This window comes from Enhydra lutris, unplaced genomic scaffold, assembly GCF_002288905.1.
Source record: "Enhydra lutris kenyoni isolate GAN:26980312 unplaced genomic scaffold, ASM228890v2 scaffoldscaffold85, whole genome shotgun sequence".
Taxonomy (NCBI): domain Eukaryota; kingdom Metazoa; phylum Chordata; class Mammalia; order Carnivora; family Mustelidae; genus Enhydra; species Enhydra lutris.
Genome location: NW_019154169.1, coordinates 6,882,458 through 6,897,854, shown reverse-complemented (window position 1 = coordinate 6,897,854; position 15,397 = coordinate 6,882,458). Strand labels below are relative to the sequence as shown.

Below are 15,397 nucleotides of genomic sequence, written 5' to 3'. Positions count from 1 at the left end.
ATCACCAGCAACAAAGAAATGTTATTTGTCTGGGATGGTATTCCCTTCTAGCCCCCCCCTCCCTGCTTCCTTTGCCCATAATATCCTACAGGGTCATGACAGCCAATGTTAAGATTCAATCCTCAACTCTTTGATTCACCCTCCCCAAGCCTCAATTTCCTCATCTATAAAATGGGGTTATACATACCTTACTGGGCCTCAGTGAAGGTTAAATGAGAAAATGTGTCTTATGGATGGCTCCTGACGTTCAAGAAATATCCAATACACATGAGTTCATGGATCTTGACTTCTAAGCCCTAGTTCCTCAAAAAGTAGTAACATCTAAGCTGGCATCCTTTGGATTCCCACAGGTATTTTAAGCAACGGTCCTGAGGAGGACCAAGGAATAATCAAGGTGATGTCTTCTACCAGACTCATTCCCCTATGGAAGGATTTTAAATACCTCCTAAATGACATCATACATAAAAGCAAGGTAATACATATATAGGACATAAACGTGTTATTGGCCTCTATATACCTTAATTGTTATGAGCACTTCAAAAGAGCATAGATTTTCTGGGGAAGCAGAAAGCAGGCACAGTAGACCATAAAACAATTGTCCCCTCAGTAGGAAGTGGACCGTTCATTTCCAAACGAGCCTAGGGATCTCTCGCAAGTACATTTTGGTAGTGGAAGGGGAACACTCTGGAGCATTGTCAGAGGAACCAAACCTTTGGGGAGAGAGATTTTTCTAAAACAGAAGGGATTAGGTAGCAGGCAGAACACTGGCCAAGCTCAGTTTTGCTCTGGTTGGCTCTGTGTGAACTACCAGGTGAATGTGTCACAGCGCACGCTCTTCTTGCTGTGCAATAATACATATTGCATATAATCTTCCTCTGTCAAGCTTAAAGGTAGGGTGTTATAGTCTTAACTTTGTGCACTTTTAAGCCTTAAGAACTTAAAGTTGCACTGACTTTTGTCACACTCTGGTTACATTTCGTGTAGGTCCGCAGTGGAGTACTTGCCTGGGTAATGTGTTAAATACGTCTTTTATGACATCTGTACCTTGTAGACAAAAGGAGTATTAGCAAACGGGTATGCTGGGAAGAACATCTGTTTTCCCCCGTGCTCACACCATGAAATTTGTCCATTCAGGCCCTGTTAGGGGTTTGGTTCTCTCTTATGTCTCGTGTTGTGTTACCTGCTCGCAAACTGCAGGTGTACTACGAGTGACAAGTCGTGCGTGTGTGGGTGTTAACAGGCATGAGGCACGACCATGGGAAAGGCTTCTGTTGCGACTTGCGTGAGAGTATATTTAGTGCATGTGTGTCCTTGTCTGTCAATTCATGCCAGGCCTCTCCCCAGCAAACGTCAGAAGACCCAAAGAATGAAGTGGTCGTGCTGAGTGACCAGTCCCAGATACTGTTCAGAGAGTCTCGCCATCCTCAAAATATGCCTCTTATATGCTATTACTTCAGTGATGCCAACTTCTTCGCCTCCCTCTCATGGGTGACAAGCACCAAAGAAATACAGGTAAAACTACCTCACCTTCCCTCTCCTTCTTAGCTCACTCAACAGGGGCCGTGACCACATAAGCTCTCATCCCAAACTGACAAAGGGAGATCTACCTCTTGAATGAAAATGACCGCTGGGCACCTGGGTGGCTCAGCCATTAAGCGTCTGCCTTTGGCTCAGGTCATGATCTCAGGGTCCTGGGATCAAGCCCCGCATCAGGCTCTCTGCTCAGCGGGAAGCCTGCTTCTCCCTCTCCCACTCCTCCTGCTTGTGTTCCCTCTCTTGCTGTGTCTCTCTCTGTCAAATAAATAAATAGAACCTAAAAAAAAAAAAAAGAAAAGAAAATGACGGAGATCTAGGGATCCCCCCTCCTCCCTTACCATCTCTCCTTGAAGAGATTTTCTGATTTCCCTCAAGTAGACCAAGGTTAGGGAAAGGGTCCCAGACTTCCTGCTTCTACAGTTATTTCCAATTCCCATAACCAGGGGGAGGGGGTAAAAACACTCGAGAGTCTTCCGAGTCCTCCTCAGCACAAGCACAAGGCAAAGGAGCCGCATATTCAGCCCTTTCCTCTCCTACTATCTCGCCTAGTCAGGGTCCATCTTACTCTCCTGTAGGCTGTCGTATGGATGAAGAGCAAAACTGATGACATGGTCGAGAAGAGAATATTCTCCATGACTGAACGACTGCCACCCATCCAGTGCATGGTCCACACAGGTTCCTTTCACATCCTCGTGGCCTACTGTGGCGACCTGATCTTGCGGCTCTTTGGGGACCACTTCCGGTCGTTCAAACCCCTGGGTATAGTGCCCTGCCGCTTTAACATCAACTGCCTCTGCTATGACCCGGAAATGAAGATGCTTCTGTCGGGCATCCTGGGGGCAGTGGTCACCTGGATCATTGAGCGGAGCGGCAGGGGCCTCCAAGTAGCCCACATGGTCCCCATGCCTGGGGATGAGCTCGTCCAGGACATCAGTCTGAACGGTCCCAATGGCTCCGTCCTTGCGCTGTGTGAGTCGGTGGTGAGGGTCCTTGAGCGCCAGGGCCAAGGCCAGCTAGGAGAGGTTCAGAGGTTCATGTCCACCACCAGCGGCTCCCCTATCACCTGCTGCTTCACCTGCTCGGACCAGGGCTTTCTCTATGCTGGAAATAAGAGTGGGGAAATCCAAGTATGGAGCATCGCCCGGGGAAACTCTCTCCACAGATTCAAGGCCCATGTCTTGGCGGTGATCTGTATTCGCAGCCGGCCGGAGGCCCACACCCTGCTCACAGCCGGCAAGGAAGGCCTGATCAAGGAGTGGAACCTGACTCTGGGCAACCTGCTGCGGCGGCTAGAACTAGGCGAGGACTTGTATGAACTCGAGTTTATTGACAACACTACTTTCTTCTGCCAAACCACCCACACCTTCTCCTTGCGCTGTCTGCCTTGCTTCTACAGCCTCTTCAACGTCTGCGGCTCTGCTCCCCAGCAGCTGCGTCGGGTCCGCTGCGGTGAGAACTGGTTCCGGATCCTGTGCACTACCGAGGATGGCTTATTGCGCTTTGTGTCCCCACTCACGGGGAATCTGCTCATCCTCACCTGGCCCTTCTCGATCCTGGACCGGGCTGTGGATTGGGCCTATGACCCAGAAAAAGAGGAGCTCTTTGTAGCAACAGGCACCACAGAGGTGCTGGTGTTTGACACGACCCGCTGCCCTTGCCCAGCCAAGTATCTCTTGTGCACCTCCCCAGACTCTCGGGACTGGGTACAATGTCTGGCTTATGGGCATTTCCACCTGGGGCGGGGTCTACAAGGACTCATGTTCTCTGGACACCAGAGTGGGGTGATCAGAGTGCTTTCCCAGAACTACTGTGCCCGAATAGAGAAGTTCATGCACTTTGGAGCTATCCTGGCACTCTCTACACTACCTGGAGGGCTTTTTGGTAGCCGAGAAAACTCTTTGCTCTGTTCCTATGGAATGGATGACTACATACACCTATCAGAAACTGTGCTCGAGGGGAAGCGAGTGCATTTGAAGACACTCGCCAGCATTCTCAGCAGCTGTCACCTAAAACACCTGATACTCTTACCCACCTCTGTGGGCGCTATCACGGAGACCAACTGTCTGCGTCTCTGGAAGTTCCATGATTTTCTGTCCTCTGAGTCACAAGAAGGCTCAATGTATATAGAGACACTGCCTCTGCACCAGTGTACCATCACATCCTTCGATGTCTGCCTGTCCTTGGGTCTTTTTGTCACAGGGGGTATTGATGGGTCTGTCCGGGTCTGGAACTTCCATGGCAGACTTGTAGCCATGCTGGATTCATCGCTGCACTTTGGCCCACTCTGCTTTGCAAACGACCGGGGTGACTTGCTTGTGACTTTTAACCAGAGTCTTTATCTGGTGTCATGTCTCAAACTGCTTCACCCAAACCTGCTGGCTCGCCTTTCCTTTATGAGCATGCCAGATGAAGTGCTAGAGGCTCCTAAGCCTTTCGCCCCAAGCTTCTTCTTCTCCTTTGAGACCATGTTTGTGCCCAAGTACATCTACCTTGGAAAAGGGAAACAGGAATTAGCAGGTCTAGAGAAACTTGTCAATAAGCGGGCCATTGCCTTTGATCATACGGTGCCACATGTCATAGAAGAAGATGAGCAAGGGAGCCCCATGATACTGTCTTCCTTCAGACGCGGTTTCTCATATAAAGAGGAGACTGTTGGGATGGAGGTGAGCAAGCCTCCCCATTATGTGGTTCCTCCCCAACTACAGTTGTCTACCTGGGATGGACTCAACCCTTACCAAATACTGCGATGCTACTTTGGTCATGGGCGGGAATGGCTCTTGGCTCCTGACTGCTACATCCCCAATTCAGTGATTCGTGCCCGTCTTTGGCCAGAGGGAAGCCCAATATACCTGCAGTGCAACCTGCATTCACCTGTGTGGGAAACGGAATGGGACAAGTCCCAGCAATTCTTCTTCTGGCACAGTAGGGAAAAGTCTCTAAGTGATGATGCAGGAGAATATTCCTATGAAAAGGAGGATGACAACTTCATAGAAATGAGACTGACCAAGGATGTAACCTACAGTGTCCTTACAGACTCAGCAAACCGTAGTTGGCTAGGGAAAAAGATGAGTGAAATAGCTATTAATAGCCTGGTGGAGACAATCCTCAACATTATGATCCATGCTTCCCCACTGAAGTACCAATGCTGCATTGGTGCCCTGGGACAAATCTTTGCCTCTTACGAGGTGTCTTCATCCCTGCGCTCTGAAACAGCCCGTCGCCTACTGGATGATACTGCCAATTCCAACCCGCTGATCCGAGAGCTAGCCTGGGAAGGGCTAAAGCGTCTAGGAATGATTACTCATCTTTTTGCCATGCCTCTGGCCCAAGGATTGATGGACAAGGACCAAAGAGTGAGGAGTAAGGCCCTGACCCTCATACCTGACACTGGAATCCACTGTAAGTCCTCACTCTTAAGCTTGATCCAGCACCGAGAGACCTTCCAGGAGATGCAGTAAGTTCTTTGTGCCTTCTGCAATTCTTGACTAGCCTCTAGTTTCCTTCGCCCTTTCCCTTCCTTCACTCTCTCTTCATACTTCTCCATTAACTCTTACTGTCCTTTTTTTCTTTCATTGTCTTTTTCCATTCCTAGACTGTCCTGACAATCCTGATGGCTCACTGCTGTCTCCACGTTTTCTCCTGTTCCTGTCTGTCCCCTAACTCCTGAGTTCCCCTGCTCATTCTTTTCTCCTACCTCTTCATTCCCCATAAAAACCACTCCATTCATTGCCACCTTGGCTTTCTAGACTTCTTCTTTTTTCTTGGCCATCCTCTATCTCAACGTACACTGTCTCTCTTGGCCACTGTGCCACGCCCCCTGCCTGTTCCACAGCAGTTTGCCGTTCCTTCCTTCTCATTCTCCCTGTTGTCCTTTCCCTGATTCATCCTGGTCTTTCCCCTCCTTTAACTTTTACAGGCAGGAAATGATTGGGGATGAATCCCTAGACCATCTGTTGGGGATAAGGGCCACAGATCTCCAAATACTTCACACTCAAGTGGAGCAGCGATTGAATGAAAACCTGACCTTGTCAGAGGGACAGGAAAAGCCTGCTTTTTCTTTAGAGGTCTCAAGGGATTCTGAACGTCTATCCCTTTCCAAGCAACCTGACGTAATTCCTGAAGAATCTAAAGCTCCCATCAAGTCTGGCAAAGGCAAAAAGGGGGGCAAAAAGCATGGTACGTATGGGGTGATCTGATTCATGCCTCATGGTTCCCAAGGGGCAAAACAGTTAGGGCTAACATGGGTCAAGAGATATCAATCAGGTAGGACCAGAGACAAGTAGACGCATCTTTTCACACAAACTTCCTAGGAAGAATCTACCCAAACTCAGGGAGACTCCAATGCTTATCTCCACAGGATTTAGAAGGGGGGAGCACCAGAATAAAGTAAGGAAAACTCTTTTTTTTTTTTTTTTTAAGGCCTCAGCTCCCTCTGTTGCTAATTCTTTTACGGCAATTCTTCTTACTCATACCATTAGTGGGAAAGAAGTGACTTAAGCCTCCCGTGCCTTTCTTATCTCCATCTCCTGATCTTCCCTACAGCCCGAAAATTGTGGCGGGCCCTCAAGAAGATGAAAGAGGCTGGCAGACAGCAAGGTCTCTTAGAGGGTGAAATTGATGAGAGGGAAGCTGCACCAGTTTCGGTGGAGGAGACAGCCGCCCATCCTAGAATCTCTTCGACCATCAGTGTGTTAAAGAGTTCAAAAGATGGTGAGCCACAACCTCCAGAGAAAGACACCTCAAAGGACCATTTTGCATTGACCCTGAAGACGCTAAGGAAAATCCATGAGAGAAAAGGCAAGAAAAGAACAGCGCGGAAACCCAAAAAGAGGCACAAGAAGAAGACAAAAGAAGCCGAAGTTACAATTGAGGAAACTCTGGCTGCTGTAAAGGAAGAACCAGTTGTGAAGCTGCTGAAAGCCCAAGGGCGGGGTGCCGCTGGGGCGCCTGGCCGCAAGACCGTCCCTGAAGACAGCTCATCATGGCGGGATGATCTATGTCGTCTTATGGCCCTTAGAATATCTGGTTCCCAAACACACATGTTAGAAGCTCTAAACATGGAGCTGGTGGCCATGGCTCAGGAGGTGCTGGCAGATCGACAGCCCAGCTGGGAGCTTTTCCAGGAGATCTGCCCCTTGTTGGAGGAAAAAAGTGAGGTTCTGCTTGAGGACCTCAACTGGGATGTAGCCTGGCCAGAGGAGAAACCAATTTTTATTCATGAAGGGGCGATTAGAGACGACATAATAAGCAGAAGGGAGGACGAGATACCAGAGGTGCAAGAGCAAAAGGAAGCAGGGGACATGCCAGCTGTGCAGGAAACCCAGGTGATTCCCAAAAAAGTCAAGAAAAAGAAAGTTCTCTTTTTAGGACCAGGTGGTCGAACCAAGGGAAAACGAATATCGAAGAAAGAAGAGAAGAAATCCTTTAAGAAGCCCTTCAAGCAAGAGAGGAAAGAAGTTCAGCAGGAAATAGAAGTGGATGAAAAAGAGACAGTGAGCAAAAGAGAGAGGGATGTGAGCCCAGCAGTAGAGGAAGTGGCCAAACCAGAAGAGGAAGTAGTTAAGCAAGAAGAAAGCCCAGTTATGACTGAGAGGAAGCTGTCTTGGCAGGAGTGGAAGAAGTCCTGGGATGAGTGGAAACAGGCCCAGGATGAGAAGATACCCTGGGATGAATGGAAAAAAGCTTGGGACAAGAGGCATCTGGAGGAAGAGGAGAAACAACAAACAGATGAAAGGAAGCCACTCCCAGGGGAGGAAAAGCTGGATGTGGACAAGAAGAAGCTGAGATGGGATGAGTGGTTAGAGCTCTGGGAAAAGAGAGTGGACAGGTCCAGAGAGGAACACAAACCTGAGGAGGAATTGACCCTGAAGGGAGAAGAAGTGTCTCAGGAAGGGGGAGAAGTGTCTCAGGAATGGGAAGAAGGAGAAGAGAAAGAAGAGCTGATGTCAAAAGAGGAGAGACAGATCCGAAAGGAATATGATCAGGCCTGGATTGAGAGGAAACGAGCCCAGGCTGAAAGGAAACGAGCCCAAGAAGAAAGGAAGCTGGCCCAAAAAGAAGAGAAGCTGGCACAGAAAGAGAGAAAACTGGCCCAGGAAGAGAGAAAACTGGCCAGGGAATATGGGAAACTGGCTCAGAGAGACAGGACAATGGTCCAGGCAGAGAGGAAGTTTGTCCACAATGAGGAAAAATTGGCCCAAAGAGAGGAGAAGTTAAGCCAAGAAGCAGAGAAACTGGCCCAGAAGAGGAAGAAACTGGCCAAGCAATTTGAGGAACTGGCTGGAGAAGAAGAGAAAATAGCAAAGAAAGGAGAGAAGCTGGCTGAGGTAAAAAAGATGCTGGCCCAGAAAACGGAAAAACTGACCCAGAAGGAGCAAGATCTGGCATTGCAAGAAAAAGAACTATCCCAGGAATTGAAGGAGCTGATGTGGGAAGAGGAGGAACTGGCTTGGAAAGAAGAGGAAATGAATCAGGACTTGAGCGATCTAGCTGAGGAAGAGGAGGAACTGGCTCAGGAAGACAGGACCCTGGCCTGGCAAGAGCAGAAACTGAGTAAGGAAGAGAAAGCGCTGGTCCTGGAAGAAGAACTGCTGATTCAGGAGGAGAAGAAACTGGCCCAGGACAAGGAGAAACTGCCTGAGGAAGAGGAAAGGCTTGCTGAGAAAAGGAAGAAACTGATGGAGAACAAGTTAAAACTGGTCCAGGAAAAAGAAAAATTGGCCCAGGACAAGGAAAAACTCACAAACAGCAGGAATATACTATACTGGAGGGGGAAGTCTCTGGCTCAGGAGAGGGAGAATCTGCTCCAGGAGAAAGTGAGATTGGCTCAGAGGAAAGAGAATCTCCTCCAGATCACAGAAAACCTTGCCCAGAACAAAAATAAATTAGTCCAAGCAAAGGAGAAACTGGACATGTACAAGAAGAAACTTGCTCAGGAAGAGGAGAAGCTTGTGAAAGAAAAGGAAACACTTGCCCAGAGGAAGGAGAAGGTGGATGAGGCTGAGAAAAAGTTGACCCAATTAGAAGAAAGTCTGGCTCAGAAGCGGCACAATCTAGCCCGGGACAAGATGGAATTAGCTATGGAAAAGAGAGGGGTCTTCCAAGAACTGAAAATGCTCAGAGGAGACTGGGATAGTGCTAAGGAAAAAAAGGCACTGAGCAAAGAAATGAAGAAACTGGCCCAGGAGAAGGTCAGGCTGGCTGAGGAAAGCCAAATTCTCTCCACAGGAGAGACTGAAGAAACCTTAAAACAGTTCAGAGTGACCAAGAATGAACTAGAACAAATCAAGAGGAAATTGTCACTAGAGGAGAAGATACTGAGGTATGAAGATAGGGTATTGGCCACAAAGCAAAGGGACATTGCCAAAGAAAAACTGGAATTTACCAGAGGAGGAAGAGTGTATGCCCAGGAAGAGAGGAAGCTGGCCAAAGTAGTAAGGAAGTTGAGTAAAGAAAAGGAAGGCATTTCCAAGGCACAATCAAAAGTGAGCAGCAAAGTCTTAAAGGCACTTCAAGATCTTACCAGAGAAGAAATGAAAGTGATCCAGGAAGAAATAGAGATGACAAAGATGAAGAGGAACTTCTTGGTTAAGGAAAGGAGATTGAGCAAGGAACAAAATAAGCTTGATGCCAAACAGTGGGATTTTTCTGTGGAACAACCAGAAGTAACCAAAGATGAGAAGAGACTGGCTAAGAAGCAGAGAAAACTGGCCAAGGAAATGAAAAGAATGATAAAGAAAGAGAAAAAAATAACTGAGGAAGAAAGCAGATTGGCCAGACAACAGAGAGAAGTCATACAGGAAGAAGAGAAGGAAGAACTAACAAAGGATGAAGAGGTAATGCCACTGCTTGAACAAAGGTTGAAAAAGAGAAAAGAGCTAAAGACACTTGATACACCAAAGGAAAAGCTTCCCAGTCAAGAAGAGAGTAGAACGAGCCTATCCAGAGAAATAGAAAACTTACTGGATGAAGTAGAGCGAGAGAGTTTGTCTGAGGAAGAGGAGAAAGAGGAGGAGGAGGAGGAAGAAAAAGAGGAGGAGGAGGAAGAGGAGGAGGAGGAAGAGGAGGAAAGGAAGATGGTGGAGGAGAAGGAGGTAGAGGTGGAAGAGAGAAAGAAGAAGGAGAAAGAGAAGGAAAAGAAGGAGAAGAAGAAGAAAAAGAAGAAGAAGGCACAGGAGGGGGAAGAGAAGGAGGAGGAGAAAGAAGGGGAAGAGGAAGAGGAGGAGGAGGAAGGGGAGGAGGAGGAAGGGGAGGAGGAGGAAGAAAGCATGAGTGAAGAAGAGTCCGAAAGTCTGAGTGAGGAAGAGTCAGAAAGTCTGAGTGAGAAAGAAAAGGGGGAAAGCTCTTTGAAAAAAGACAAGAAAAAAGAGATCTTAAAAACAGGAAAATTATTTAAGTCACAAGCAGAAAGACAAAAGGACCGAAGGGAAAGAGAAATAATCCCTTCTATTGGAAAAAGAATCCCTGATATCAGAGACACTGCTAAACAACTAAAAGTTCTGAAAGTCCCTTCCAAGAAAATAATAGCTCTGGACACGCAAGAGAAGATACCAGCGCCAGTGTCTACAAAACAAGTATCCCCGGAAGAAAAGGCCAGAGCACTTGAGGCATCCAGGATGTTTCCAGAGTCAAGGTTTATGGACAGACAAGGAGAACTGTTGAAGAAATATAAGCCCAAACCTCTACAAGTTTTGGATACAGTTTTGGAGTCCCCAGAACGAGACTTAAAGACTCCATATTTACCTGACATATTGAGGCAGACCATGGAAGCTCACAAACTCCAAGGCAAACCACTAGACCCCAAGTTGCAGTGGATTTTGCAGCATCATCCAGTCCTGATGAGAAAGACTGGGGTACCTTTGCCCCAAATCTGGGCCAAGGAAGTAGGTGCTCAGGTAGGACTCTCAGATATAGACTGGATCCACCATGTTCTAGAACGGATGGAGGCAGGAGAACAGCTTTCTAGGGAGAGTTTCCACAGATTATGCCAGCTTCTCAAAGACCTCACCACAAAGGGAAACCTAGATTGGCTTCATCTGGCCCAACTTAAAGCCATTGTGTACCGTCACAGGCAGATTCTGGAATCACGAAGCGCACGTATCTCAAAACCCAGTAAGGAGTCCCTGGGTCCAAAGTACCCAAAAGTGATCCCACCTATAAAAGGAAAGGAAAGCTGGTTAAAACCTTTCAGTGGCCCCACACCAAAGTCCCCATTAGGTACCAAAGGGATCCCCACCCCAAAGGGTGTAAACTGGCATCTTCTAGAAGAGCCTTACAGGAGTGCCTGGGCAGGGCAGATATCCACTGCTCTCAAGGAGATGGAGGTGCCACACTTTCCTCCTGCTACGGGAGACACTGTCACAGGTGCCCAGGCCTCTGTGGAAAAACAAACCCTTGCCCTGATGTTTCAAAAAGACTTCTGGGCTTTTAAGGACAAAGGCAGGTTTCCCAGATTGCCCAAGCTGGAGAAGAAGGCCCAGGTCGTCGCTAAGAAGAAGGAAGAGGTTCCTCTCTGGGAGACATTTGTGGCACTGTACCACGTCTTGCAGATGTTGCAGCAACGATATGCAAAAGACAGCGCTGCTTGGATGGAACAGTTCCATCAGCTCGTGGACCTGTACCAACTTAAGTCCCCCCGAATCCAGAAGCTGCTGCAGGAGCTGTTACTGAGAGATGAACCCCAATCCCAAGAGATCACCTACAAGGAGGCCCGAAAGGCCATGGAGCTGGTTCCCGGGGAGCGCTTGTTCTACCACCTGTTTTATGGTGGCTCTCGAAACCCTAAAGGTCCTCTGGAGTTCCAGGAGGTGGTTCCCCTCCCAGGTCAGAATAACATCCGTACCATCAATCATATGGGCATTGCTCAGTATGGGATCTTGGAACTCGCCTGGAAGAGCCTGTCCCAAGCAGATATTCATCTCACCAAGGAAATGCCCCACATCATTGCTCCCACCCCCTAATTTGGGACTGACGCGAGGTCAGGACTTTTCATTCCCACCTGGGGGAAGGCCTTGTTGCCCTAATCTAGACCCTTATCCCTAGGGCCCACCCAGAGGTAGGGCCAGGCCAAAGCCCTTTCCCTAACTAGCTCCAGAAACCAGCTTCCATATGTGGAATAAAGAGGAGGTTCCCATTTGTAGCATCGCTGTAATGTGTCCCTCTACCTCAAACATTGCTTCCCCAGAAAGGTAGCCAGAGAGACCAGATATATACTCCTGAGAGTGGGGAAACACCCCATAAGCTAGTGGGTGCTCACCCTCTGGAGACCTTCAGGCAGAAGAGTCTTCCCTTGTCCTCTTCCTTACTTGCCTCCCCCATCCTCCCCTAAAGACTACAGGAAGGAAAGCACCTGGCACAAAAATGAATGAATATTTGGCATTAGTACAAGAGGCACTGATATAGTAGAAAGAAAATGGGCTTTAGAATCAGAAGACCTGGCATAGTTCTTGGAGTTTCACAGTGGAGACAGACTCTGTTTCCCTGTTCGTAGCTCTGCATGCTGATGACTGGAGTCCCAAACAGCAGGTGTGGTGAGTGTTGAGGGGTTCCTGAGAGTATCTCATGAGTCCCTTCCCTCTAGCAACAAACAAGATAAGAGTTGAAGGAACGGGGTAGTAAAGTGAAGGAAGTTGTCCTTGCCAGTAACTGTGTTCTTTCCGTGATCTCCACTCCCCACCATGGAAACTTCAGAGTTGTCTTTCTCCAGGTAAGCTGAGCCTTTCATCAGCTTCTATCAGGGAGCCCTTCTTACCATTTGCCACACTTCATCATGATGTCTCCTTTGTTATTCTATTCCCTCTACCTGAGTTTGCTTTTGTGGGAGAAGCCAGGGATAGAGGGCAAGAGAACATTCTGAGAAGTTGGAGTCACCTCAGAGGCCAAGCAGTACAGACCCACATGGAGGGTACAAAGGCTATGGGCCAGGGACAGGAAGCCTCAAAAAGGAAGACTGACCCAACAGCCAGGTAAGGCAGCAAAAATAAGGATGGCCCAGCTGGCTCTCTCAGCTCTGATTTAAATAATTTCTTTCTGGCCTCTTTTTGTCTGTATCAAAAAGGACAGTGGACAAATTACAAGTACCAGGCATGAAAGAGGCATGAACAAAGTATCAGGCATGAAAGAGGCATGAACAACACTACAGACCCTACAGGCATCAAAAGGATAGGGATTATATACTATGGATAACTCTACACCCATAATTTTGACAACATAGATGAAATGGACAAATTCATTGAAACTCCCAGAAAGGAAATAGCAATACCTATTTTTTAAAAAGATTTTATTTATTTATTTATTTGGCAGAGAGAAAGAGATCACAAGTAGGCAGAGAGGCAGGCAGAGAGGGGGAAGCAGGCTCCCTGCTGAGCAGAGAGCCTAACACGGGGCTTGATCCCAGGACCCCAAGTTCATGACCCGAGCTGAAGGCAGAGGCTCAACCCACTGAGCCGCCCAGGCGCCCATAGCAATACCTATTTATCTCATTTTGCAGGATATCAGTGGGTGTCCTGGTCAAAAATAAGACACTGTGACCAAAAACAAAACAAAAAAGCAGTCTAGATTTTGTTGTCCTAGAATCAGGAATTCTACAGATGACTCTTCAGGGAGTCTCAAAACCTTGGTACTGGCTGTGACACTCTAGATATTTTTCAATTTCAATGTTGTCACCTGACCTAGGGTCCTTTGTAAATTATTTTGCTTCTGTTCTAGGAGACTGTCTATAGTTACATATTGCATTTCCTTGTCATGTCTCTTTAATGTCCTTTAATCTGGAACAATTTAACAGCCTTTATTTGCCTTTCATAACACTGACACACTTTTTTTTTTAAAGATTTTATTTATTTATTTATTTATTTTTAAAAGATTTTATTTATTTGACAGACAGAGACCACAAGTAGGCAGAGAGGCAGGGAGGAGGAAGCAGACTCCCTGCTGAGCAGAGAGCCGGATGCGGGGCTCCATCCTAGGACCCCAGGATCACGACCTGAGCCGAAGGCAGAGGCTTTAGCTCACTGAGCCACCCAGGCGCCCCAAGATTTTATTTATTTATTTGACACAGAGAGAGAGAGAGTGAGAGTGCACACAAGCAGGGGGAGAGGCAGAGGGAGGGGAGAAGCAGGCTCCCTGCAGAGCAAGGGAAGCCTGATGTGGGACTCGATCCTGGATCATGACCTGAGCCAAAGGCAGTGGCTTAACCAACTGAGCCACCCAGGTGCCCCTACACTGACACACTTTTACTGTGGTTAAATACACATAAAATTTATCATTTTAACCACTTTTAAAAATTATTTATTTATTTGACAGACAGAGATCACAAGTAGGCAGAGAGGCAGGCAGAGAGAAGTAAGCAGGCTCCCTGCTGAGCAGAGAGCCAGATGCGGGGCTCTATCCCAGGACCCTGAGATCATGAGCTGAGCCGAAGGCAGAGGCTTTAACCCACTGAGCCACCCATGCGCCCCTCATTTTAACCACTTTTAAATGTACAGTTCTGTGGCATTAAGTACATTCTCATTCTTGGGCAACCATCACCACCCTCCTTCTCCAGAACTTTCTCATCTTCCCCAACTGAAACTCTGTACACATTAAACACTAGCTACCATTTTCCCCTCCCCTCAGTCCCTGGCAACAACAATTCTATTTTCTGTAGTTAGGATTTTGACTATAACATTGCCATTATTGAAAAATATCATCCCCCCATCAACCACACATTTTTCTTTTTTTTTTTTTTAACCACACATTTTTCTTAAAGATTATTTATTTGAGGGGCACCTGGGTGGCTTGGTGGGTTAAGGCTTCTGCCTTCGGCTCTGGTCGTGATCCCGGGGTCCTGGGATCGAGCCCGGCATTGGGCTCTCTGCTCGGCAGGGAGCCTGCTTCCCTTCCTCTCTCTCTTTCTCTGCCTGCCTCTCTGCCTGCTTGTAATCTCTGTCTGTCAAATAAATAAAAATAAAAAATTTTTTTAAAAAAGATTATTTATTTGAGAGAGAGAGAGAGAGAGAGAGAGAGGTGGGGGGAGGGGCAGAGGGAGAGAGAGAATCCTTTTTTTTTTTAAGATTTTATTTATTTGACAGAGAGAGAGAGAGCACAAGTAGGCAGAGAGGCAGGCAGAGAGAGAGAGTGGGGAGCAGGCTCCCTGCTGAGCAGAGAGCCCAAGGGGCTCGATCCCAGGACCCTGAGATCATGACCTGAGCCGAAGGCAGAGTCTTAACCCTCTGAGCCACCCAGGCGCCCCAAGAATCCTAAGCAGGCTCTGAACTCAGCACAGAGCCTGACTTGGGACTCCATTCCACCACCTTGAGATTATAACCTGAGCTGAAATCAAGAGTTAGCTGCTTAACTGATTGAGCCACTCAGACGTCCCTAGCTGAACATTCCTTGTTTGGGGTTTGTCTGGTGTTTCTTCATGAACAGATCAAAGTTATGCATTTTTTTTTTTAAGAAAGGAAGAGGGGAAGAGTGAGAGAGGCAGGGGGAGGTGCAGAGAGAGGGGGAGAGAGAATCTTAAGCAGGCTCTGAGCACAGCCCAATGAGGGGCTCAATCTCACAACCCGAGATCATGAGCTGAGCTGAAATCAACAGTTGGATGCTTAACCAACTGACCCACCTCAGGCACCCCCCCCCAAGTTATGCATTCTTGAGAATACTGTATAGATGATGATGTGTCCTAGGGCATCGTATATAGGACATCCAGTGTCCATTTACCCCAGATTGGTCATGTTAACTTTGATCACTTGGTAAATGGTTACCCAATTTCTCCATTATATTTTACTGTTAATTATCCTCCTTTACACTAATAAGTTGTATATGAGAAGGCACTCTAAGACAAATATTTGGCTCATCAAAATTTCTCCTCAGGTTGAACCTC

At 47.5% G+C, this 15,397-nt stretch overlaps 1 protein-coding gene across 1 annotated transcript; it reads left to right on the top strand.

Annotated features, from left to right (window-relative positions):
• The first annotated feature begins 397 nt into the window (after nucleotides 1-397).
• On the top strand, nucleotides 398-11,639 carry LOC111161613 (WD repeat domain 87). The gene is made up of 6 exons (XM_022525370.1): nucleotides 398-472; nucleotides 1,345-1,512; nucleotides 2,112-4,990; nucleotides 5,453-5,712; nucleotides 6,079-9,704; nucleotides 9,756-11,639. The coding sequence occupies exons 1-6, from the start codon at nucleotides 398-400 to the stop codon at nucleotides 11,493-11,495; spliced, it is 8,748 nt and encodes a 2,915-aa protein (XP_022381078.1). The 3' UTR covers nucleotides 11,496-11,639.
• Nucleotides 11,640-15,397: the final 3,758 nt, after the last annotated feature.